Source organism: Arachis hypogaea, chromosome 8 (assembly GCF_003086295.3).
Source record: "Arachis hypogaea cultivar Tifrunner chromosome 8, arahy.Tifrunner.gnm2.J5K5, whole genome shotgun sequence".
Classification (NCBI taxonomy): Eukaryota; Viridiplantae; Streptophyta; class Magnoliopsida; order Fabales; family Fabaceae; genus Arachis; species Arachis hypogaea.
Window position 1 is genome coordinate 51,133,411 of NC_092043.1, and position 26,111 is coordinate 51,159,521.

At 35.8% G+C, this 26,111-nt stretch overlaps 4 protein-coding genes across 7 annotated transcripts; 3 read left to right on the forward strand and 1 right to left on the reverse strand.

The window, feature by feature from the left end:
- The first annotated feature begins 6,074 nt into the window (after window positions 1-6,074).
- LOC112705500 (uncharacterized) lies at window positions 6,075-8,425 on the forward strand. The gene is made up of 4 exons (XM_025756323.1): window positions 6,075-7,500; window positions 7,653-7,708; window positions 7,790-7,925; window positions 8,019-8,425. Exons 1-4 carry the CDS (start codon window positions 6,075-6,077, stop codon window positions 8,423-8,425), a joined length of 2,025 nt encoding a protein of 674 aa, XP_025612108.1.
- A 3,448-nt stretch (window positions 8,426-11,873) lies between these two features.
- Window positions 11,874-18,157, forward strand: LOC112708216 (putative phospholipid-transporting ATPase 9). The gene is made up of 12 exons (XM_025760396.3): window positions 11,874-12,190; window positions 12,470-12,893; window positions 13,665-15,028; window positions 15,152-15,262; window positions 15,361-15,637; window positions 15,726-15,814; window positions 15,906-16,014; window positions 16,300-16,512; window positions 16,597-16,722; window positions 16,813-16,911; window positions 17,002-17,193; window positions 17,307-18,157. The coding sequence occupies exons 2-12, from the start codon at window positions 12,507-12,509 to the stop codon at window positions 17,958-17,960; spliced, it is 3,621 nt and encodes a 1,206-aa protein (XP_025616181.1). The 5' UTR covers window positions 11,874-12,190; window positions 12,470-12,506; the 3' UTR covers window positions 17,961-18,157.
- Window positions 18,158-18,669: 512 nt separating this feature from the next.
- LOC112708217 (probable xyloglucan 6-xylosyltransferase 3) lies at window positions 18,670-21,315 on the reverse strand. The gene has a single exon (XM_025760399.3). The coding sequence runs from the start codon at window positions 20,370-20,372 to the stop codon at window positions 19,020-19,022; it is 1,353 nt and encodes a 450-aa protein (XP_025616184.1). The 5' UTR covers window positions 20,373-21,315; the 3' UTR covers window positions 18,670-19,019.
- Window positions 21,316-23,073: 1,758 nt separating this feature from the next.
- Window positions 23,074-25,963, forward strand: LOC112708222 (vesicle transport v-SNARE 11-like). Of its 4 annotated transcripts, none has more exons than XM_072201803.1 (5): window positions 23,074-23,170; window positions 23,230-23,288; window positions 23,371-23,553; window positions 23,620-23,793; window positions 23,864-25,963. In XM_072201803.1, the coding sequence occupies exons 1-5, from the start codon at window positions 23,074-23,076 to the stop codon at window positions 24,014-24,016; spliced, it is 666 nt and encodes a 221-aa protein (XP_072057904.1). In that variant the 3' UTR covers window positions 24,017-25,963. The 4 variants fall into 4 exon arrangements, with proteins under 4 accessions (XP_072057904.1, XP_072057906.1, XP_072057905.1 ...); XM_072201805.1 differs by having other exon boundaries at window positions 23,371-23,550; XM_072201804.1 differs by having other exon boundaries at window positions 23,074-23,167.
- The last annotated feature ends 148 nt before the right edge of the window (window positions 25,964-26,111 follow it).

Consider the following 26,111-nt stretch of genomic DNA (forward strand, 5'->3'; position numbering starts at 1 on the left):
ATAATAATAATTGCTTTATATATCTTTATTAGTGTCTTAACAATTAAACTTCTTCCGTGCATACTTGTTTGATACATATATTTTTTGTGTTTAACTGTGTCTTAACAAAAAAATAAAAAAATTTATCCGAATACATTTGGACACATTTAAATATCACTACGTATCAGCGTGTATATATTCTTAAAACGAGTTTAAAAATAATATATATTATTAATTATTAAAATAAAAACATCTTAAATATTCTATATAATTAAAAAATAAAATTATATTTTAATATCAATAAAATATTAAAATATTATTATAATTTATTTAAAAATATTTTATATTATATATATATAATAATAATATATTTTTATATTTTATAAAAATTTTAAATTTGTGTATTTATATATTCCATATCATATATTGTGTCCTATATTCATAGTAGTGCCGATGCATTATACATGATACCACACATTGAATACTAGATATATTCATGTGCTTTTATATCTGTATATGGATGTATATTCTTGTGTCTATATCTATATTATTCTACGATAAACAATCAGCCTTAAAAACTTATTTAGAATGTTACTCAATGCTACAATATCTACAATCACATAATGATAATTTTTTTTTTCATTTTTTCTCTAAGATATTGCAAAACATTTTAGAAATATCTTTTAGTCTCTTATATGTTATATTTTAATATTGAGATAATTTCTAAATATTTTATAATTACTATTCTTATGATAAATATTAGTTAAATTGTTATTTAAATTTTAAAATTATTTATTGATTACTTTAACAATCCGTGTTTATCATATCATAAGAGGAGATATTATTTCGCTCTATTACAAAAATTAATATCCCTTTATATAGTTTGAATAGTATGATCTTTTCATATTTATTTAGAGATCGTAGGTTCGAATCTTCCTATCTTTAATAAAATAAAATAAAAAATAAATAAATAAAATATCCCTCTATATACTTGAATGGAATCTGCATGCATGTTAAAAAGTAAATTCCTTTTGACTTCCGAACGGCAACCGTCGAAGATGAGGGAAGCGCTCTCCGACAAACACCACCAGACAACATATTTCTTATATTATTCCTCAACTACTTCTTTTTATTAATATAAGAGATTTTTTCAGTTAACATAGAGCATAAATTACCCCTTTTAAAATTGGATTATTCATTCTCATTTCCCCTTGATAAATAAATAAAATTCAAAGGAAGGAAATTAAAGATATTGATGGATTGGGAATTAATAACGTGTGGCTAGTGTGATTCGTGGAGCATATAATATCCATATGAATGTGTGTGCATATTATCCAATGTATTTTGCGGTAATTGGACCACGTTGATTAGATACTGTCCATAATATTTTTGCTTACAAGTTTGGTTGTGGTGGTGTCACGTTGGTTCCTTCCATTTGTGGGGATCACAATGCATTCTTCATTATTCATACCTAGCTACTTCCATATCTTACCACACCCAGCTACCTAACATCTCTAAAGCCTTTTCTAAACGACAATTTTTCCTAATATATTTAAATTCACTACAAATTCTAACATACCCGTTAAATTTCTCATTTATTAGATACTTAATTTAATAGTGACATATATTATGGTTTTTATTAGAATGCATAGAACATTTACTTTTTATTGGAATTTAATCTGATATATTGTTTTCAAATTGTAATTAAGTGTCATTAGATTTAGCTTATTATATCAAGTAAATAATTTTGAAATGAGTAAAGTATCGTTTTTGTCTCCAACTCTGGGGTAAGTCTTAAAGTTGTCCATACCGTTTAAATCGTCCTATTTAAGTATTTAATGTTTTAAAATTGACTCAATGTTATTCTGCGGTTAGGGATTTGTTAACAGAATTGACGGCGAGACAAAATTGAGACGATTTTGAAACATTAGGGACTTAAATAGGACGAAAATGTTGGGAACAAAAATAATACATAAAAATAAATTTTAATTTTATCATTTAATAATATCATTTTTTTACAGTACATAGTTATTCAATTATTATTTTTTAATCACATTTGAGTAAATTACACTTAATCATATTATTTTCATTCTAAATAAATTTATTTTTTTTATAATTTTACTTTTAAAGATTTTCACTCATCATAAAATATTCGTAGAATAATTAGTACATAAATTTATGAAAAAAAATAATACCTATACAATAAATATATAAATTATATTTTTTGTCTCCAATGTATGAAAATTATATCTTTTTTCACAAATTTAAGTAAAATTATAAATGACTAACTTAATTAGGATTTAGCATATTAGTAAAATTTTTGTGATAAGGCGGGTTTGAATATCATTATCATCACTAGTTTCATCTAAGAAACATGAAAAAATGAAAATAATGAAGCAATGAAGGAAGCTGAGTCATTATAGTAGGTAGTCATCCTAAATTATGATGATGATTACTATTAATTTTCAAACCTTATGCCACCAATAAGCTCCAATACCGCCACTAGCTAGATCTCATGCTCACAATGTTTTTTAGGAAAGTGTTCTAAACTTGATCAAATATATTGTTGTTGACTTCCTTGAAGTTTACTTATGTAATTATAAATTCATAAGGTTTGACTTGTTGTTGGGTCCCCTTGCATTGTAATTGTATATATATCCAATGTCTATGAGCTAATGCAAACAACAAAAACAAACAAACAAAAAGTGTCCATGAAGTAATAACACCCCCTCCCTCTTCTGTCTCTCGCTTCTGAGTTTCTGAGAGATTACAATTTGCATTGATGATTTTTAAGATAAATAAGACAATAATCACTTTTTTTGCCATTGCCGTGAATAATAATGTCATTGTTTGAAAGATAAAGTCAAATTTTATTATAATCTACAACTTCAACTTGATGTTACTAAAGTTAAGGGGGTTTATTTTGAGAAAAGATAAAATAAAATGTTGTTATATATAGGCTATAGCAATTACGAAGATGGGTGTCTCCAAACGACCAACAAGATGATGAAGTTGCTATATATATATATATATATATACATTCTTTTTCCCTGTTATATATGTGTGCATGGTACTACTTATAGGATAGGTCATATAGATGTTATAATACTCAATAATGGTAGATATAAACAATCATTTTAGTTTTGTATCTACAATTAATATATATATAAGGTAGGGAAAGTTTTTATGTTTCTGTTTTAGACATTTATTTGGATAATTAATATAGATAATTATTTTTTTAAATTCTTGATTGTATAATTATTGTATAAATAGAGTTGTTCACCTAGTATTATTAATATGTGTTTTCTTAATAGAACAATGTTACATGGCTAATAAAATTTAGTCAATAACAATATTTTTATATATTTTATTTTAAATTTTAATAGTATAAAAATAAAACATTAACAAAAAATATTAATTTCTAATTAACACTTCTTTAATTATATATATAAGATAAAGTATTAAATTAGTCTACTATATTTGGATTTAATCTTATTTTAGTCTTTAAAATTTAAAGTGTTTTATTTAAATAAATTTTTTTGTTTAGTTTCAATTTAGTCCTACTATGAGTTCAAGATTAAATAATTGACAGAATATCTCACGTGGCAGTAATGCAAGAACAAAATCGATAATTTGAAAAAAGTGTACAAGCTTGAGAACTACAGAATTAATAGCGGATATATTTTCGCAAACCGCTAGCCTTGGTTCAAGCACATGGAGAACATTGTGGGAACTTACATTTTGCAGAAAAGTTCATTGGCAGCAACAAGAACAAGGTCATCGTCACTTTCACTATGGGTACTTCCTTTGGCAATCAGAAGAGGTTGGTTATGAGTTTTTCAGATTTAAAAATTGAATTTCGTTAATTATTTAACTTTGACTTCAGTTCAGGACGATGGAAATTAAATGAAACTTTTTTTTAATTTAAATATGATATTTTAAATTTTAGAAGTCAAAATAGAATTAAATCCAAATATAAGAGACCAATTTAATTATTTATTCATATATATATATATATATATATATATATATATATATTCATGTATTTTTATCGAATATAGTTAATAATTAAGTACAATTTTGTTTTATTAATTAGGTGTTACTATCCTAATGCATGGTGGTATGGAATGAAATAATAAGTTAAGCAGTTAGCTTCCTAATGATTGTTTAGACTACATAATTAAAGATTAAGATAGTATATAAATAATTTAATTTTAATTATCGTGTCTAAAAATGTTATAATTTAAAATCTCACATATGAAAGGAGAGAAATATTAAAAGACCAATATTTTTTTTATTAGTTTTAGCTAATATTTATTTTGAGTTAACATCTTATTTTTATACTATTAGAATTTAAAATTTTTAAAATTTAAATTGTAGTGTTTAAAATTAATCTAGTGTATGTTGATTAAAAATGATATATCAAGCTTAAATACATATATAAATAATATTATTTGGGAGTCGAAGATCAATATATTTGGCTTCCATTAAAAAAAAAGAGTTGTCTAGTATTTGTGAAGTAGAGAAAGTAGATGTTTGTTTGGAGAAAGTGGAAGTGGAAGTGTGGAAGCAAGCATTTGTCTTCACACATAAACTTTCGGCTATAATTAGCATAATAAAGATTTCATATGTTTGCAATTAGCATACTCATCAAGGTAGCATTATCACTAATCATTATATTCGAATTTTTAGGGTTAGAAGGATAAGAGAGAGTGATAGAAAAAATGTTTATGTGTATTCTATGTATACAATGAAATAATATAAAAAAGTGTTTATAGATGCTAAAAAAATCGAAACAATAAAGACATAATATCTTATAACAAATATTTAAATATGTTAAATAATTCTAATCAATATTAACTAATTCTAATATATTCTAACAGTCATATTGTTTTAACTAATAAATTATGATGTGGTTGTAATAGTTTCGTCACATTCATTTTGTTTCTTTTATTCAAAAGTCAAAGTAGTTCATAACATAGAGTTACAAAATTTAGACTAGTATGTCATTTTCATTTGGAGAATCTGTCGTAACCGGGATGAGCGGCCACGAAATGAATATATAGAATTCAAGTTAAAAACTACGTCACACAAATTAAAACATGATTGGATTTGCTAAGAAGGATTAGTTACGTAATTCTACAAGCCAAGCTAAATGCTTTGAAATGTTAAAGATTAAATGATCAGTTTTTGGTCACACGTTTTAAATTATATGAAAATTCTTCAAAAGATTGATTGAGAAACAATGATATTTGTTAAAGTTTACTAGAGGAAACAAACTAAAATGGAATGTAAGACTAAATGATGTAATTAACAAGAGTTGACACTTGATGATCAGTGATCACTTGGGGTATCTGATTCTCTTCTGCAGAGCAAATAGCTAAAGAATTTTTTTTTCAAATAAAACTAGTAATGGGTTTTCTCTTTTTGGTCGTAGGATTTCCTTTTTTGTAATGGGCCTTCTGTTTTTGGTCGACAAAATGGGCTTTCTTGTTCCTACGTTATACACAAACTGTGGCCCACGTATTTTTTTGTTTTCTAATTGTTTCAATGCACCTAAATTTCATGGTGGAAAATGAAAATTGACCCCAAAAATAACAAAAATAATTTTATAAAAAAAATTAAGACTAAATTACAATTTTGTACTACGTACTAACAAAATATTATTTTATAATTAACATTTTAAATAACTTATTTTTGTTTTGAAAATTTTAAAATTGTCTCAATATTTTCATAACTTTGTTAAAAATGATTAATGAGCTAATTTCCCAATTTCCTATACAAGCACAACGTTTGACTTTGAATGATCGTGAAGGCAAATATTTAATATAATAACCGAGTTATATTTTTACTTGTTTAGTTCGTCTATCTTTTTAATGCAAATCAAGCTTATTTATTTCCTGGTTGTGATTCATTTTGACGGTTTCAATTATAGCCTTTTTCTTTATTGGGAAATATAGTCTTGTTAATTCGTACATGAATAATTTTTGAAATGTATAATCACATTTATCTTTTAATCACATTTTAAACAAACACATTTAGTTAATAACATTAAGTATATAATTTTAAACTCTGTACAATTTTGAAAATCGAAGATGAGCGGTGGAGTGAGCGGGGAAGAGACTTTGAGGGTGAAACACGGTGAGGCAGCCGATAATGTCGGCGGAAGAGATAAGGGGGAGAGCGGGGGAGGGATTGCATCAGGAGAAAAGGAGGATCATATTTCGGGAGGGGTTTCTAAGCCTTTGAAGGTTTCTTTCAGGGACAAAGTTGTGGGTTCCAAGATTGCTAAAACTTTTTCACTTGTTGAAACTTTATCGGGAGATAACATTGCGATAGTTTCTGGAAAGCAAGGAGATCTCTTACCACCGAGTGTCACATTTACCCAAGAAGCTAAGAATTGCTTGGCAGAACCTTATAAGGATGCTATAGTGATTAAGGTGCTAGGTAAACATTATAGCTACACTGCATTGTCTCATAAACTCCGAACGGTATGGAGGATTAAGGGAGGTTTTGATTTATTGGACGTGGGATTTGACTACTTTCTTGTGAAGTTTGATGTGGCTGAGGAGCGAGAAAAGGTTCTCTTAGGAGGTCCATGGATGATTGAGGGAAATTATGTGGCTGTGAAGCCTTGGGACCAAGAGTTTAGATCAAGTGAAAACTGTTTTGGAGCAACTTTAGTGTGGATTAGAATTTCTGGATTACCAATTTGGTGCTACCAAGAAGATGCAATGCTCCGTGTTGCGGCTGCAGTTGGCATTCCCGTTAAGGTTGATTTGGCAACAAAATTAGCTGAAAGAGGACGATATGCTCGAGCCTGTGTTCAGATAGATTTAGGATTGCCAGTGACTAAGAAGATTCTTGTTGAAGGTGTTGAATATGAGGTTGAATATGAAAGTCTTCACCTTATTTGTGGCTCCTGTCTCAAGTTTGGTCATGATATGAAGGTGTGCAAGACTGACAGCAATGCAGGAGGAGGAACTAATGCCAAGGTGATCAGCGATGTAGCAAAACAGCCAGAAAGCTCAAATTCAAAAAATCCAGTGCATGTGGAAAAGGCAAGTTTTCATTTTGGCAAGAATCTTGGAGATGAGACTGTAAATGTTACTGTCCCGAATTTGGTGGAGAGTGATTTGCATGCTGTTCATGTAGACCATGCACAACATGAGGATTTGGAAGGTTGGACTCAAGTGATTAGGAAAGGAAAGTATAAAATGGGTCAAAAGTCTTCTCCTAGTACCCATCAGGTCCAACCAAAAGCAAAGAAGACTCCTAACAAGGCTACCAGTACTTGGACAAGGCCTAACCACCAACGTACAACACATGCTACTGGATCCAAAGTAAAATTAAGCAGGGGCATCAATATTGGAAAATCGGTTAGTGTGGCTTCTTCGGGGACCCGGCACAATGTTCATTATCAGCAGCAATGTGAGACAACAAATGGCACTGTGCGAAAGCATCCTCGCCCAAACTCTTTGCAGAATTCACCAGTAGATAAGGATGGAGCATCGACGGCAGGTATGGTGCAAGTTTCGACGGAGAAAATTGGGCTGCCACTTGAGAGTCCATTAAAGGCAGGATTGTCGAAGACAGGGACAACATGTTGAGTCTCGGGTTTGTTATTGGAGCTCCCTTTTTGCTGTTTTTTATGGATAGTTTCAATATCATAGCCTGGAATGTGAGGGGTGCGTCTAACAAGATGGCCCGTGTGCATTGCAAAAATTTGGTGAGAATATATAAACCATCTTTCTTCTTTCTCTTTGAGACTCATACCATGTTTAATAATTTAAAAATTTTTTGGGATAAGTTGGGTTTTCATTGTGTTGGTATTGAGGAAGCAGTAGGACACAGGGGTGGCATTTGGTTTCTATCTTCTATTGCTAATTCTTCTTGTGTGGTTATTGATCAAATTGACCAATGTATCACAGTGAAAGTGAGTGTGGGTAACTTAGTTTGGCTTTGTAGTGCAGTATATGGGAGTCCTCAATTCGAAAAAAGATGTATGCTTTGGGATCATTTGCGTTCTATTAATTCAGGCCATAATAGACCATGGATGGCCATTGGTGATTTTAATGAGATTGTGGCACCAGATGAGAGTACAGGTGCTTATTTTTCTTCTCACAGAGCTAGTCTATTAGCTACTACTCTAGATGACTGTGAGCTCTTTGATCTTAAAGTGACTGGTAGGAGATATACTTGGTATAGAGCAGTTCAGGCTAGCAGGGACTTGGCTAAAAGGTTGGATAGAGCTCTAGTTAATGAGGCGTGGATGTCAATGTTTCCTGAGGGTTATTCTGAAATTCTTAGCAGGCTTCATTCTGATCATTGTCCTATTTTAGTTCGTTGTCAGGGTAGCCCCAGAGTGAAAGGTTCTCGTCCTTTTAGGTTCCAAACTGCGTGGGCAACACATCCTTCTTATAAACATGTTATTAGTAAGGCTTGAAATCAAGAGTTTGGAGGCGTTACTGAAAGGCTTAAGATGGTTCAACAGGCTTCTTTGGACTTCAACTCAAAGATTTTTGGAAATATTTTTGTGCGAAAAAATAAGCTGGAATATCAGATTGATCAGATTCAACGGCGTTTGGAGGTTACCGATGTGTTATCTCTGAGAATTAAAGAAGCTGAACTGAGGGAAGATTATAATAGGCTTTTATTGCAAGAGGAACTTTTTTGGTACCAGAAATCTAGAGAGCAGTGGGTCAAGTATGGGGATAGAAACACTAAATTCTTTCATCTTCAGACTTTGGTGCGTAGAAACCATAATAGAGTACATGGATTATATGTTAGAGATGGGTCTTGGTCTACTGATCCAGATATTCTCCAGGAAGAAGCCCTCTCTTTTTACAAGAATCTCTTTGGTACAACGGAAGAGGTTGAGGTTGATTGTTTAGGGGATGTTCCGATGCCCACTCTAAGCACTGAGGCTTGTGCTAGGTTAATTGACCTTGTCTCTTTTGCGGAAGTCAAGTCAGCAGTATTCAGTATGAGCCCTTTTAAGGCTCCTGGTCCAGATGGCTTTCAAGCTTATTTTTTTAAAGAATATTGGGAGATAGTAGGCACTGAGATTTGGAATATTGTCCGGAGCGCTTTTTTGGGAGAGTTCTTAAATCCTAGCATCATGGAAACTCTGATTGTGCTTATTCCTAAAATTGATAATCCTACCTTTATGAAGGATTTCAGGCCTATTAGCTTGTGTAATGTTGTTTATAAAATTATCACCAAAGTATTGACTAACCGACTTCGGCCTTTTCTTCCAGATATTGTTAGTCCTTTACAAGGAGGTTTTATTCCGGGTCGTGGTGCTCCTGATAATATTATTGTGGCCCAAGAAATTTTGAATTTCATGAAGCACACAAAATCCAAGAAAGGTACTCTTGCTTTTAAAATTGATCTTGAAAAAGCTTATGATAGGGTGGATTGGAGGTTTTTGGAGAGTACTCTCATTGCTTTTGGTTTTCCTATCATCACTGTTAATTTGATTATGACTTGTGTCCGTGCATCCTCTCTTTCTATTATGTGGAATGGGAATAGATTGGATAGTTTTGCTCCTAGAAGGGGGCTTAGACAGGGCGATCCAATGTCTCCTTACTTATTTGTACTTTGTATGGAAAGACTTGCCTGCTATATATCTCATAAGGTGGTCGAGGGTGTGTGGAAACCAGTTTCTGTCACTAGGGGTGGCCCAAAATTTTCTCATTTGATGTTTGCAGATGATTTCTTACTCTTCTGTCAGGCTACAAAAAGTCAGGTCCAAATGGTCATGCATTCTCTTAATATTTTTTGCAAGGCATCTGGCATGAAAGTGAATCTTGAAAAGTCTAAAACTTTTTGTTCTAAAAATGTGACTGCTCGTAGAAGAGATATTTTTACTAGTGTTTTTTCAATACGTTTTGCTTTGGACTTAGGAAGATATCTTGGAGTTAACCTTAATCATTCCCGTACCAGTAGGGCTTCTTTTCATTCGGTGATTGAAAAGGTGAGGGGAAGATTAGCTAATTGGAAAGGAAGGCTTCTAAATAAAGCAGGGAGACTTTGCCTGATCAATTCTGTTGCCGCATCCATTCCTGTCTATCATATGCAGGTATCCTTTTTTCCAAATTGGATTTGCGATAAATTATCTTCTATGATGAGACAGTTCCTTTGGAAGGGTCAAGTTGATGGTAGAGGTCTTTCTCTTGTTAATTGGAGGACCGTGATCACTCCAAAAAAATTTGGTGGCCTGGGTGTTAGAGACCCTGCGTGTGTTAATATATCTTTACTTGGTAAATTGGTGTGGCAACTTTTTCATTGTCAGGACAAGCCTTGGGTTGCTCTATTGAGGGCGAAGTATCTGAGGAATGAGGGAGTTTTAGATGGCCCTGTCCCTTGCAATGCTTCTCATGTTTGGAAGAGTATCTCAAAGGCTTTTGGTGCTCTTAAGGATGCCTTCTCTTGGTGCGTTGGGTCACTTGATCAATATTTTTGGTTTGACAATTGGAGTATTGAGGGCCCAATTGCTCAAGATGTCCCTTTTGTACATATATCTGACTCTGATTTAACTATTAGAGACGTTTGGAAAGATGGTCAATGGAATCTCCATGATATTTTTTCTATCATTCCAGAAGATGTCAAACAGCGTTTGAATGCTTATAATCCGGATTTTAATGCTGGAGAGAGTTCGGGTTGGTCGTGGGGTGTGGCATCTTCTAGACTCTACTCAGCTAGGAGTGGGTACAGTTGGCTAGCCAAAAGAAAGTTTGACTGGAATGAGCATGATAATTGGTTGTGGGTATGGCGTCTGCATATTCCTGAGAAGTATAAGTTCTTGATTTGGCTCAGTCTCCATAATGCTATTCCTACAGCAGAGTTTCGTTTGGGTCGTGGTTTAGCTTTATCTAGCACCTGTCATCGGTATCAGAATGGTTCTGAATCCACTCTTCATTGTCTTCGGGAGTGCCCTAGTGCCAAGGAGGTCTGGACCCTTTTAGGCTTGTATTCAGATAACTCGAATTTACATGATTGGCTCTACAGAGGTGCAAGGAGTGGAGATGCTTTTCTTTTCTTTTCGACTATCTGGTGGATTTGGAGAAGCAGAAATCATGACTTATTTAATATAGATGATTCATGGAGTGCTAGTAAAGTGGTGAGTTTGATTCGTAGTTCAGTAAGGGAGTTTCACACTATTTTTGCTATGCATCAATCTCTGTCTCCTCCTTCACTTTGTTTGCATTGGGTTCACCTCCAGTTCATTCTGTTAAATTGAATTGTGATGCTAGTTGGTTTGCTCCTTCTGGCTATGCTGGTTTTGGTTGTATTATTCGCAATCCTGATGGATGTTGGTTGAAAGGTTGCACTGAAAAAGTCGAAGTGTGCAGTGTTCTTTTTGCTGAATTGTATGCAATTTGGAGAGGTTTACTTCTTGCTTGGGAGAGTGGATTTCGTGAGGTTATTTGTGAAACAGACTGTTTAGAAGCTCTTTTCTTGGTAAACCAAAGAATGCTTAGTAAGGATATTCCGGAATGGGATTTGGCAAAGCATATTCAGGATGTTATGAATTGGAATTGGAGAGTCTCTATTCTTTTAATTCAGAGGACTGCAAATAGTGTTGCAGATTGTATGGCTAAAGTAGCTGCTTCTGTCGCGGACATTTACTCGAATTGGAGCCAACCATGGAGTGAGCTTCAACATCTAATAGATTTAGATATGACCCTAGCCAATTAATTTGGTTGTCTCTTTTTTCTTTTTTTTCTATTTAGTCACAAAAAAAAAAGTATATAATTTTAATACAGTAATAATATAAAAAATTTACACAATGATCTGATTAATGTTAAACTCTTAGAACGGTACAAATCTAAGAATTAATTATTTTTATCCACGTAATAATAAAAGTAATTAATAATGAAAAAGTGTAAAGGGAAATGGGAAACGAGATCATGCGACACGGTTTTCCAGAAAGAGAGACGCCTTGAGCTTTATGCAGATTGCAGTACCGTGTCAACTGAATGCTTCATCAGTTTGTTACCATTTCCACTTCTGCGTTTGGTTTTGGATTTGGATTTCGAATTTCAGTTTCTTCTTCCTCAGGACACATAACTACTCATTTCTTTCTCTTCCTTCCAAACAGACAAATTTAAGGATCTTCGTATCTTCCAATGTTCGCACAATTTCCTGCTCTCTCTCTCTCTCTACTTTTCATAGGACACTTGGCGCGGCATCATCATACGTGAATGTGATTTTCTTCCTTCCTTTTAATTGTTTGTATAGTTGCAAGTTAGAACCTTTGTGCGGTCCTTGTGTTGTTTTGCTTCAAAACTTGTGTGTTTACTTTAGTGGGTAATTGGGTATGTCAATGTTCTTTGTTGTTGACTAGAAAGTCCTCTCCTTTGCTCTTTCTGGTAATTGGGGGAAGCTTCCCAATTTGGCTGCTGCCGCCACTGGTTTTGGAATCGTCCTCAGAGACTTTTTCTTTGAGGAAGATCAATTAGTTCATTTAATTATTTTTATGCAGGTTGTATTTGGATTAATTAGAATTAGATCAAAGAAGAATGAGGGGTCGTAGGAGGATGAGGAAGATCCGTTTGAGCAAGATCTATTCATTTGCATTGTGTGGTAAAGGAACCTTAGAGGGAGAACATTCACAGATTGGGGGGCAGGGTTTTTCCAGGGTGGTGTTCTGCAATGAGGAAGGGGTTATGCAAAATTATTCAGATAATTCTGTGAGGTCCACAAAATATACTGCTGTCAGTTTCTTGCCAAAGTCACTGTTTGAGCAGTTTAGGAGGGTTGCTAATTTCTATTTCTTGGTCATTGGTGTCTTGGCAATGACAAAGCTTGCTCCTTACACTGCTGTCAGCGCAATCGTTCCTCTCTGTGTCATCGTTGGGGCGACCATGATCAAAGAGGGTATTGAAGATTGGCGTCGCAAGACACAGGTGCTCTATTAGACTATTACTCTATTGTGATTGTGAATTTGATTTTATAACGTCAATGACAATTACAATTCCTTCAGCTTGTTGTCTTAAATCCTGCTGTGGAAGTTTGTATTAGATTCAAACTGAATCATGGTCTCTTTTGTGTGTTTATATTTACTATTTATTTGTAGTTTAGAGTCCCTGTAAAAAAATCTATGGACTATAGGACATTTAACTCTTGAATTGAAGAATACCAGGAACTTTTACAAAGATTATGGAATATTCCGGTTATAAGAACTGAAAGATTCTATTGGACTGTATTACTAATGAAACTGGTGAGAGAAATGAAATGGTCATTTTAGATGAGTCATGATCTACCATGGACAGCTTATTCAATATAATAAATTCTAGTATCTTCTAAATCATCTCTTGGATTCAGTCTTGTACAGTTTTCTATAACAAAATTGTGGTCAGCAACATTACATGCATCCTTAAGTTCAGTGCAAATTTGGTCATGGTTTATTTATTTTTTTACTTGTGTAATATAATATTTATAATGGAAATCAAACAACGATCAAACAGTTCTATGTGTCTTATCCTTGAAATGGGATAAACAGCTAGACATGTTGCTTGAGGATCATTTAGCATTTAACTAAAGATTATAATTTCTGCATTGTCTACTTGATGATCATTATGAGGTATGGTTTGGGAATAGGAAAAAGGTTAGTGTTTATGGCATTATGGCAAGCTATCAAGTTGGTATATAATTTGGCTAATGGGTTAATTCTGCAGGATATTGAGGTGAACAATAGAAAAGTCAAAGTGCATAAAGGTGATGGTGTTTTTGAATATACCGAATGGAAGAATCTGAGGGTGGGGAATATAGTTAAGGTAGAGAAGGATAATTTTTTCCCTGCAGACCTCTTATTGCTTTCATCCAGTTATGAGGATGCAGTGTGTTATGTTGAGACCATGAACTTAGATGGAGAGACAAATTTGAAGTTAAAACAAGGATTGGACGTAACTTCTTCCTTACAGGACGACTCCAACTTCCGTGATTTTAAGGCTGTAGTTAAATGTGAAGACCCAAATGCAAATTTGTACTCATTTATTGGGAGCCTGGAGTTTGAAGAGCAAAAATATCCCCTTTCTCCTCAGCAACTTCTTTTGAGAGACTCCAAACTTCGTAATACAGACTATGTATTTGGAGCCATCATCTTCACTGGTCATGACACCAAGGTCATTCAAAACTCTACTGACCCCCCTTCGAAAAGAAGCAAAATTGAGAGAAAGATGGACAGAATTATTTACTTCTTGTTTTGTCTTTTGTTTCTAATTGCATTTGTTGGATCTATTCTCTTTGGCATTGCAACTAAGGATGACTTGGACAACGGGGTGATGAAAAGATGGTATCTGAGGCCCGATGATTCCACGATATTCTTTGATCCAAAAAGAGTTGCTTCAGCTGCCATATTTCATTTTTTGACTGCTTTAATGTTATACGGCTTCTTCATTCCTATCTCCTTGTATTTTTCTATCGAATTGGTGAAAGTCCTTCAAAGCATCTTCATCAATCAAGATGTCCATATGTACTATGAAGAAGCAGACAAGCCAGCCCATGCCCGCACTTCAAACTTGAATGAGGAACTAGGCCAAGTTGATACTATACTTTCTGATAAAACTGGAACTCTGACCTGCAACTCAATGGAGTTCATCAAATGTTCCATTGCTGGAGTAGCTTATGGCCAAGGTGTTACAGAGGTTGAGCAGGCCATGGATAGAAAAATTGGTTCTCCTTTGACTCATGAGCAGGTTTATGGGACAGAATCAGAATCAGATGAAAACAGGAAGTCTTCTGATAGAAAAACACGCATCAAAGGTTTTAACTTTACGGATGAAAGGATAATGAATGGGAACTGGGTTAATGAGCCTCATGCAGATGTTATACAGAAATTTTTTCGCGTATTGGCAATCTGTCACACCGCCATACCGGAAGTGGATGAAGATACAGGAAATGTCTCATATGAGGCTGAATCTCCAGATGAAGCTGCGTTTGTGATTTCTGCTAAAGAAATTGGTTTTGAATTCTTTAAAAGGACTCAGACTAGTTTATCAGTTAATGAATGGGATCCAGTTTCTGGAAACAAAGTGGAAAGGTCAGTATTTTTTCCTTTAAATTCCTTTGTCCGGTCAAAATGCATTTTTTGTAATTCAATTATTGTTCATAGCTATTGCATTTATTGCTGATAAGAGATACAGTTAATAAATATCTTTTGCAGAATGTACCAGCTTCTTAATGTATTAGAATTCAATAGCTCAAGGAAGCGAATGTCGGTAATAGTAAAAGATGAAGAAGGGAGAATTTCGCTACTCTGTAAAGGGGCTGACAGGTTTGTGATAAAATTATCCTCAGCATTTAGTATATTGTTCTTACCCTTGCATTAACCTGATGACTTACCATAACTCCATAAGTCATATTTTCATGCAGTGTCATGTTTGAAAGGCTTGCCTTGAATGGGAGAGAGTTTGAAGATAAAACCTTGGAGCATGTGCAGCAATATGCTGATGCAGGTCTAAGGACCCTGATACTGGCCTATCGTGAACTTGATGAGAATGAATACAAGGAGTTCAATAATGCATTTTACGAAGCGAAAAATTCAGTTACTGCAGATCAGGAGACGCTAATTGAGGAAGTATCAAATAAAATTGAGAGGAATCTAATCCTTCTAGGTGCCACTGCTGTAGAGGACAAGCTACAAAATGGGGTAGGTTACAGGGCAAACCCAATTAAATTTGAAGATTTATGGATTGAAGTTAAGCTTGAAGTTCTTCCTCACAATATTGCTTTTCTAGGTTCCTGATTGCATTGAAAAGCTTGCTCGTGCTGGAATTAAGATTTGGGTTTTAACTGGGGACAAAATGGAGACTGCCATTAATATTGGGTAAATGTTGTGATTATTTCTTTTTGTTCATTCATTGGCTTCAGCATGAGAATCACTTTTCAAGACATTTAACACAAACATACTATTGCAGTTTTTCTTGTTGTTTGCTTAGACAAGGGATGAGACAGATTATAATTCATTTGGATGCTCCAGAAATTCAAGCATTGGAGAAGGGTGGTGACAAGATGGCTATTTCCAAGGTAAATGCCATCCCTTAAAATGATGTTGAACTTACGTTTTATGGGTTCGTCCATTAGTAACTGAATTTGCTTGGTATAGCTCACTTTTGATTCTTTGGACAATGTAAGCTCGTTGACTTTGTTTTAAACCATGAGACACAGTGTATTTTCTCTAATTCCTTTTGTTTTTTAACCCTTTAAAAGATTTCTTCACAGTTGCTAGATGGGATTGCATAGTGTGTCAATATCCTAATGAAACTGTATACTCAATCCTAATATTTTGGTGTCGATTTATGCATGTTTCAGGCATCAAGGGAAAGTGTCCTCCGTCAGATATCAGAAGCTGCTCTCCAGCTTACTGCATCCAGAGGAGCCTCTCAGCAGGCATTTGCTCTGATTATTGATGGAAAGTCACTTGCATATGCTCTGGACGATAGTATGAAGAACTTGTTTCTGGAGCTCGCAATTCGTTGTGCATCAGTTATCTGCTGTCGCTCGTCACCCAAGCAAAAGGCACTGGTATGTTTCACCATGTTCTATGAGACACTGACTATGTTTTTTCCCCACTATTTGATATCGGCTCCTCATATTCTTCTCTTGAAGGTTACTAAATTAGTCAAATCTGGAACCCGTAAAACAACTTTAGCTATTGGTGACGGAGCTAATGATGTGGGAATGCTTCAAGAAGCAGATATAGGGATTGGAATCAGTGGTTTCGAAGGGATGCAGGTATGGATAAACTGGCAAACCATCATGCTTTCTTTTATGTTTGTCTTGCACTTTGATATCATGACATTGCTATATTGTCTCTTTCCCCAGGCTGTGATGTCCAGTGATATTGCAATTGCACAGTTCTGGTATTTGGAAAGATTGCTTCTTGTACATGGTCATTGGTGTTACCGGAGGATGTCATCAATGGTATTGCGGCACTAATAAATGGATCTCAACATTCTATTAGTGCTGGTTTCAAAAGATTATCTTATTAACTTGTTCATCCTTTTCCGACAGATTTGTTACTTTTTCTACAAGAACATCACATTTGGCTTCACTTTATTCTTGTACGAGGTGTATGCATCCTTCTCTGGAGAGCCTGCATACAATGATTGGTTTTTGTCTCTCTACAGTATCCTCTTTTCGTCGCTTCCCGTGATTGCCCTTGGGGTCTTTGATCAGGATGTATCTGCGAGGTACTGTCTAAAGGTAAACCAATGTTCACTATATCTAATTAGCATTATCTTCTCTAATCCTGCATTCCTGGTTCTCATATCCAATTAGTGATGATAATTCCTTTTTTCCCCCTTCCCACATGGCAGTTTCCTAAATTATACCAACAAGGAGTGCAAAATGTCCTCTTCCGCTGGCGCCGGATCCTCAGCTGGATGCTCAACGGATTCATTAGTGCGACAATGGTTTTCTTCTTTTGCATAAAAGCGATGGAGGTTCAGGCCTTCGATGAAAAGGGAAGAACTGCAGGGCGTGATATATTGGGAGCAACCATGTACACTTGTGTAGTTTGGATTGTGAACCTGCAGATGGCACTTACTATAAGATACTTCACATTGATTCAACACATTTTCATCTGGGGTTCCATTGCTCTGTGGTATCTATTCCTCCTTGTGTACGGAGCAATGCCTTCCAAGATTTCAGGAAATGCATACAAAGTCTTCATTGAGACGCTGGCTCCTTCACCTTCCTATTGGTTTGTGACATTCTTTGTGGTGTTCTCAACACTTATACCATACTTTTCATACTCAGCAATTCAGATGAAGTTCTTTCCCATGTACCATGAAAGGGTACAGTGGATAAGGTATGAAGGAAAGAAGAAAAACAATGATCCTGAAAACCATGTGTTACGGCAGAAGTCATTGCAGCTAACAACTATGGGTTCAAATGCAGGTTTTGCAGCTAATGGTAATCATAGTATAGATATAGATACAGATGTAGATAGAACAACCAACAGAAGATGATAATATTTTGTTTATTTTATTTTTTGAATTATTATTTTTTGCATGGTACAGAAGAGGTAGAACTGTGATTTTTAATTTTTATTAGACTATTAGACAGCCAACCCTAATGTAGATCACGATTACTGCATTGAAAAATAATTAGTGGATTACTAAGCTTCCTGATTAGATCATAAATACATGGCAAATGTATTCGAAAACGATGTTAGCCTTAAATTATCTAGACATGAATATCACAAATTTGCAGAGCTTACACATCCCGGAATGTCCACAACTACAGCAACATTTTTTTCTCCCATATTTACTCCTCAGCTGCAATGTTCATTCATATGCTGGTGGTTCTGTTCGTATGTTGGCTAAGGATTTTCATGACTACATAGATTGATTGGTGAGAATCCTTCAATGCTTCTCTGAACTAAACCATCAGCTGTAGAAGAGTAAGGTTCGAAGCATACTAAAAGCAAATTATTGCTCTACACTCATGAATAATCATTGATAAATTTGCTGCTTTAAAGCACAAGTGAATCAAATAAAATTTGAAAGGAATATTTGTTTCAAGATAGCTTCAGAATGCGTTCTGGTTGGTTAGTTCCACAAGATTGGGTACACTGCATTCAAACTCCTAATGAAAGCTGTAAATAAGACGAAAAGAAACAATTGTCTTTTGCAACAATAAGACAACAATTGACAGAGTAAATGTGAATGAGTCGAATAACAGAATTTGCATGTCATTCATAGCAATATATCAAAAGGATTCACTTCCAAACATGGAAGAATAAATTAGGGGCATGAATTCATGGCCAAGAAGAAGAGAGAATACAATGTGGGTGCTCAGTATACAAGCATATCAATCATTCATCTCCGTAAATAAAATTTGTTTTTGCTTACTGATTACTCAAAAACATGGTAACAGGGAGATATATAACTTATGAAAGAATTTCATCCTATAACAGTTCACAAAAGGGGCAATCCGAGCCAACAACAAGAAATAATCAAATTCCAATTCTAATTATTGCCCTGTAACATCATCAATCATCACCAAAACATGTTTCTCACCAATCACTAGCTCTTTGATTGAGTGGTGCTTGGATGATGTCTCCTTATATCGAACCTGTCTACGAATTCCAAAGGAGTGACAGTCTCATTCCTGATCCTCTTGATCTTGGGGCTCAAAAGCCCGCGATGACTGAACCCGTAGAGCTTGAGCACCTGATTATCAGCGAAATTGAAGGCCCTCTCCATGCTGCTGAGGCACCTCTCCACAGGGTAATCCCCATAGCTCCCACAAGGCTTGCAGCCCACGAAATGCGTCACAAACGGCCACCTCTCGTCGCCAAGCCCCGGATGATACTTCTCCGCCATCTCCTCGTAGCGGTCGACAAGCCCAGCCCAGTAGCCGTGCAGATAGTAAGAATTCTCAAGGAAAACCTTCTCCATCCACACTTTCTTGAACAGCAAGAGATATATGAGGGCAGACTGATCGTCGGCCTCAAATGCTGGGCGGCCTTTGAGATTGGCAGTGAGGATCCTTCCGGCTTCCTCCCTGATGGGTCCTTTTGGGCCCATGGGGGCCCACTCATCAAGCAAATCCAAGGACCACTGGCAATTCCTAAAGAGGAAGCTGCCCGTATTGATGGCAATCCAAGACTTCTGCTCGAACAAGAGATCAGGGTAACCGTGGAGGACTAAATTGTAATTCTCATACTTGGAGAAGGGAAGCTCGAAAACCATGTCGGTGAAGAAGGCGTCACTGTCCATCCACCAAATCCACTCGACCTCAGGGTGTGAGAGCATCAACCGCCTAATCATCGGCAATTTGGCCCAATAACCGGCGAGTTCCTTGTCCAAATGAGCGATGTTGTAAACGATCTCGATGCCGTGAATTCTGCAGTAATCGATCTTGTTCTTGATGGATTTGAGAAGGTAGTGGTCGCCGATGGGATTATCGCAGGGTTTGGGCGGGGATCCGGTGAGGAGCAAGATCCGTGGCTTGCCGCGAACGAGGTTAGGGTATTCAGGATTGTTTTGGAGCCACTGCTGGCGTTCGCGGTCCCAATTGCGGATCTTAGGGCCGAGGGAGAAGGAGGAGCTGGCGTTGAGGGCGATGTCGGGCTCGTCGGGTTCGTTAGGGTCGGAGTCGGATCGGATCTCAGCGAGGATGCGGTTGGTCTCCTCGATGAGGTTCTGGTTGACGGCGTCGGCGTCGGAGGATCCGAGGTTGACGCCGATGGTGCCGCGGAGAACGAGGATGGTGACGAAGCCGCAGAGGATGGTGATCTTGATGTTGTTGAAGGTTTTGGAGATCTGGCGGGAGCGCGGTGGGTTGCGTCTTGCATTGGAGGCGGCAAGTGCGGTGGTGGTGGGGAGGGCGGTGGCGGTGGCCCTCTTCTGAGCGGAGAGGGTGTCTTGGCCCATTATTGGTACGTAACACGGGACTTGCAATGATTAAATGAAAAATTGAAAATAATGGGAGCCTGCTAGCTCGCTCGCTCAGCATCTACGATCCATGTTATTGGTTTCCGGCAGAATCAACTATGGTGCCACCCGGACATGTGTCCAACACCCATTTCTTCAGGGATTCTTATTTTATTTCACTCGCTTATGTTGCGCCATTCATCATGTATAAATAATCAATGCTAGATCACTAGATCTCTCTGCACTCTCTTATACTATATTCCTTACAACGCTTAGATACTCAAAATAATGAATATTATTGCTAAGGGTTTTTTTTTTTTTTGGTAATCCTTTGTATTTTAGAACATCTAAATTCAATATTCACTATTCATTTTTTTTAGAATTTATATTTTTTAAAGTATAAAATTATTCACCATTAATTTTATAATTTTTATGAAACGTGTGTTTGATTATCTTAATTTAAGAATAATTACGTATTTTATCAATTTTTTATTTTAGAAAAATTAGGTGCAACTTTTTTCTATTATTTGTTGTCTGTGTTGGTTGTTATTGTTGTTTTATTTCTTAGTGTGCTTGTTTTGTTGTTTTTGAGTCTCTAAGTTTTTTTCCATGTTCGAGATTTCCGAGAGGGTGAAAACTTATCAAAGAAAAAAAAAGGTAACAAAATTGAGAGGGTGAAAACTTATCAAAGAAAAAAAAAGGTAACAAAATTATTTGATGACGACAATAATAAGTATCCCTTAAAATATTAATAATATAGTTATTTCATTGCTTATATATACAATTTGCCAGCTGAGATTTGAAGAATAAAACTTTGAAGTATCACTGATGAGTAGAAATCTGTGTAGAAAAATAATATACTCACCTTCTCTTTCCAGTATATTGACGGAGGGACAGAGAGAGAGAGTAGAGAGTATTAAGTGATTAGGGTATTTGCAAGAGATTCTTGTTAGAAAAATCTGAATTATTAATGGTTGTTGGGTAATAATGTGCTTTGATTTCAAATAATGACAACCACGTTTAATTTGTTAGATATTGTTAGCGCGTTGTCTTAGTTAGCGTACCTGTTTGCTGTCTCACAATGACATTAGATATAACTTACCAGTTTATATGCAATGAAAGCATAGATGAGTGGATATATATCATATGGAATATAATTATTGCCATTAAATCAATCAGGTTAAACATATATATGCACTCTAATCGTGAATCAAAGACTCATACCTCTGTGTATGATTTACCCTTTGATTTATGAGTAGAGTATGGCAAAATTTTTCTTGAATAAGATATTCAACATAAAGCACGTAGACCACAAGACATGGCAAATGACAAATGCCCAACGACCGAGAGAAAAAGCATCACAATTTGGTTATGCTTATATTCTATTTTTCTTGAAAATACGCACACATACATGTTTACTACTAATTGTTCATCGTTTTTCATTTTAATTTCTGCTTTTGTTTTTATAATAATAATATAATCTAATAGAATATGAGATCGGATCCCTCTACAACATGTCCATCTTCACATCATGTTTTTGTCTCTAACCTGTCCCTCGGCATAACGTGAGCACGTTCTCTGTGTAGCCTTAGGTAGCTTTCCAAATTTTTTCGCTCTATATATGCATATGTATGTATGTATCTTCATAAAAAAAAAAAAATGCTTGATACATGTGATACAATTCATCAGTTTGTAGAATAATAAGATGAAATTTCAATTAACCAAATACTAATAAACATAAAATTGCGAAGTGAAAATGATGATATCCTACTTAGCTTACTTGGTTTGTTTATATCTGTAATGAGTCAGAATAGGCTAATAATTCAACTAAATAATTTTTATTAATGAGTAGAATTTTATAAAAATAATGTAATCAATTATGCATGAATTTGGTGATAAATACTTTTTTTTTTAATTTTTTTCAATAAAATTATCTTTTTCATCTCTTTTTGATTTAATTTAATTCTTTTCTGATTTACTATCTCTTTTTCGAATTTGATTTAATTATTTTTTGGTTCACTCTTATTCTTTCCCTTACAGCATCATATATAGAATGTGCACTATTAAATGATGAACACCCTTTCAATTTGAGTATATAGCAACCATTATTAAGAGTAGTGTTAGACACTACTTTAGTTTCCAAATTTCTTGGAATAATATTATATTGGGCAGGATGTAAAAACTAAAAAGTGATTTTATATTTTGCTGCTTCTTTGTAATATCAAATCAGTATCTATCTTTAGAGGAAGTAGAGACTTAACGATCTCACATTAGATTAATCTAGATAAAGAAATAAATAATCAAGGGAATAACAAAGTAATATAAAGAGAGGTTAATATAATTAAAATTCAAGCGCATTAAGCTTAAGCAATTAAGCAAGTTTCATTGTTATTCTTCTTCGATTCTTCGATTTCACAGGCAACGTAGCCTCTCCTCCGATCAATCTAAGGCCAAGGCTCCCGCCAATCTCAGCTACGGTATTATAAAAGCCACAACTTTTCGAGATTCAATTTCTTTGAGAAAACAAAATTAACATGAATAATTAGAAAATAATGACGATCACAGATGGAAATCATTTCATTTCAGATCAATCTTTTAAACACTATTTCAAGGCATGCAATTGTTATTGTTTCATTTTAGATCAAGTTTATTTGAATAGAATTGAAATGTGAAGTACATTTGGTGGTGGAAATTAGGAAAAATGAGTGCGGTGTTTGAAGGTTACGAGCGTCAATACTGTGAGCTGTCTTCAAATCTGTCAAGACAATGCAGTGCAGCCTCTTCTCTTGATGGAGGTAGTAATAGTTCTTTCTTTGATTTGCTTTTTGGAAAATAATTAATTAGTTTTGTGGTGCAGAGCAGAAGAAGCAGAAAATTTCTGAAATAAAAGCTGGAATGGATGATGGTGATACATTGGTACAACAAGACTTGTGCATGTCGTCTTTTTTAGTTAATATTTTGAAATGTCTGATGATTGATATTTGTTATATATATCTAGATTCGAAAAATGGAGCTTGAAGCTAGGAGTTTGCAAGCAAGCATGAAGGCATCTCTTCTTGTCAAGTTAAAGGAATACAAAACCGATTTGAACAACTTGAAAAGTGAGCTTAAAAGAATCACATCGGCTGCTAATAATAATAAAGATGAGTTGTTGGAATTGGGACAGGCTGATACATTGGCGGTTGGTATCATTTTTCTTGCTCTGTTTTGGCAGTTAATTAGTTGATGTAATGATGATATCATGCAGGTGTCATCAAACGATCACAGAGGAAGACTGGTGATGTCTACAGAGAGATTGAATCAGTCGTCTGAAAGAATAAAGGAGAGCAGGAGAAGCATGCTGGAAACAGAGGAGCTTGGCGCCGCCATCCTCCAAGATTTGCATCAACAACGCCAGTCACTACTTCATGCCCACAACACGGTAACTTCATCTCAAGATTTAGTACCACTCACCTTACTAACTAACTAACCATATACGCAATGCAATGCAGCTTCATGGAGTGGATGATAACATCGACAAAAGCAAGAAGATTTTGACAGCCATCTCAAGAAGGATGAGTAGGAATAAATGGATTCTTGGCTCCTTCATGGCGGCCATAGTCCTTGCAATTATAGTTATCTTAACCATTAAAGTCTCTCGTTAGCCCCCTTTCATGTAACAATACTCATTTTTATATTTAAAATAAAAATAAAAGAAATTAGCGGCAGCTCCATAAAGTAACTAAAATGCTAAGAGGTCATGAATCCATCCAATGTGGAAGTTGAAGTACGTCGTTGGTCGTCTCAGTCCCAATCGCACATTCCCGACTTCCCTACGCCTCTTCAACCACGCTTCCACCCAACAACGCCACCCTCCTCAACCTTCCTCAACCGTCATCTCTCAAACCAACTTCTCCAGAGCCATCTCACTCACCAAACAACTCATCCTCTCCAATTCCCACACCGCCTGCTCCTCCCTCTTCCACGCGCTCACCCACTCCCAAGCCCCCAACTTCGTTTCCGTCCTCATAGTCGCCTTCTGCGAATTGGGTCATGTCCAAGAAGCTCTTTCGGTGTATAGAAACGTCTCTTCTTTGCCTCTCTTGAAGGCTTGCAACGCGCTTCTTCACGCCCTCGTCAACACCCACAGATTTGATTCACTGTGGGAGGTCTATGGGGACATGGTGTCGCGTGGATTCTCCCCTACCGTTGTGAGCTACGGCATTTTGATGCAGTGCTGCTGCAGCCAAGCTGATTCTGTTGGTGCACGCAAGCTATTTGATGAAATGCTCCACCGCAAAATTGAACCAACCGTTGTGGTTTACACTATTATGATCCGTGTTCTTTGCAATGAGAGTCGAATGGGAGATGCCGAGGGCGTCTTCCGTTTGATGAGGGAATCTGGAGTGGCGCCTAATTTGTACACTTATAAGACTCTCATGCATGGTTATGGCAAGGTAGCTAATGTGATCCGGGTTTTCGAGTTGTATGCTGAAATGCTCTGGCATGGATTGCACCCTAATGTTGTCACATTTACTACCATGATAGATATTCTGTGCAAGGTGGTGGGGGATCTGAAAACGGCAAGGAATTGCTTTGTGTATATGGCAAAATTCGGGGTTGTCCCTAATGCGTATGCTTATAATTCTTTGATTGACGGATACTGTAAGGCTGGGAACTTGTCAGAAGCAATGCGTTGGAAGCTAGAAATGGAAAGGTCTAAAATCTCTCCGGATGTTTTCACTTACAATATACTCATTAAGGGTCTGTGCGACTTGGGGAGATTGGAAGAAGCTGAGGGTTTGATGCAGAAGATGAAGGCTGCAGGAGTTCTTGCGAACTCTGTGACATATAATGTGATGATTGATGGGTACTGCAAGAAAGGCAATATGGAGAAGGCCATTGAGGTGTGCTCTGAAATGGTTGAAAGGAAAATTGAACCCAATGTCATAACGTATTCTACGTTGATTGATGGGTTTTGCAAGAACAGGAGTGTAAATGCTGCAATGGGCATGTACACAGAAATGGTAATCAAAGGTCTTGTGCCGGATGTGGTGACTTACACAGCTCTGATTGATGGGCATTGCAAGCACGGGAACATGAAAGAGGCTTTCAGGCTGCTCAAGGAGATGCTTGATGCAGGGTTAACACCAAATGCGATCACATTTAGTTGTTTAATTGATGGCCTTCTGAAAGAAGGAAGAACATCTGATGCAATCAAACTGTTCTTGGAGAAAACCGGAGCTGGTTTTGCTGGAGTTAAAATGCATAGCAGCCTGTATTCTCCAAACAATGTGACGTATGCGATTTTAGTTCAAGGTTTGTGCAAAGATGGACAAATTTTTAAGGCAACTAAGTTTTTTGCGGATATGAGACATAATGGTTTCCAACCAGACATGCTAGTTTATGTTATAATGTTGCAAGCACATTTCCGATACAAGCACATGCTTGATGTAATGATGCTGCATGCAGACATGGTGAAGACGGGGGTTGTGCAAAATGCGTCGGTACATCGTGTATTGTCTAGGGGCTATCAAGAGAATGGATATTTGAGATCAGCTCATTTGTGTTCTGAGTATTTAATGGAAGAAGATGGTATTCAGCATTCTTAATCAGCTCCTTTTTTGTTTCTCTAGAAAAAAGAAAAAAAATTCGACAGCTCTAAATAGATTAGACCAATAAGCACAGCTGAATTAGGAGGTAGTGCTAGTTGAATCAGAGATTTCATAATTCAAGCCCCAGTATGCAGATGTGTCAAAA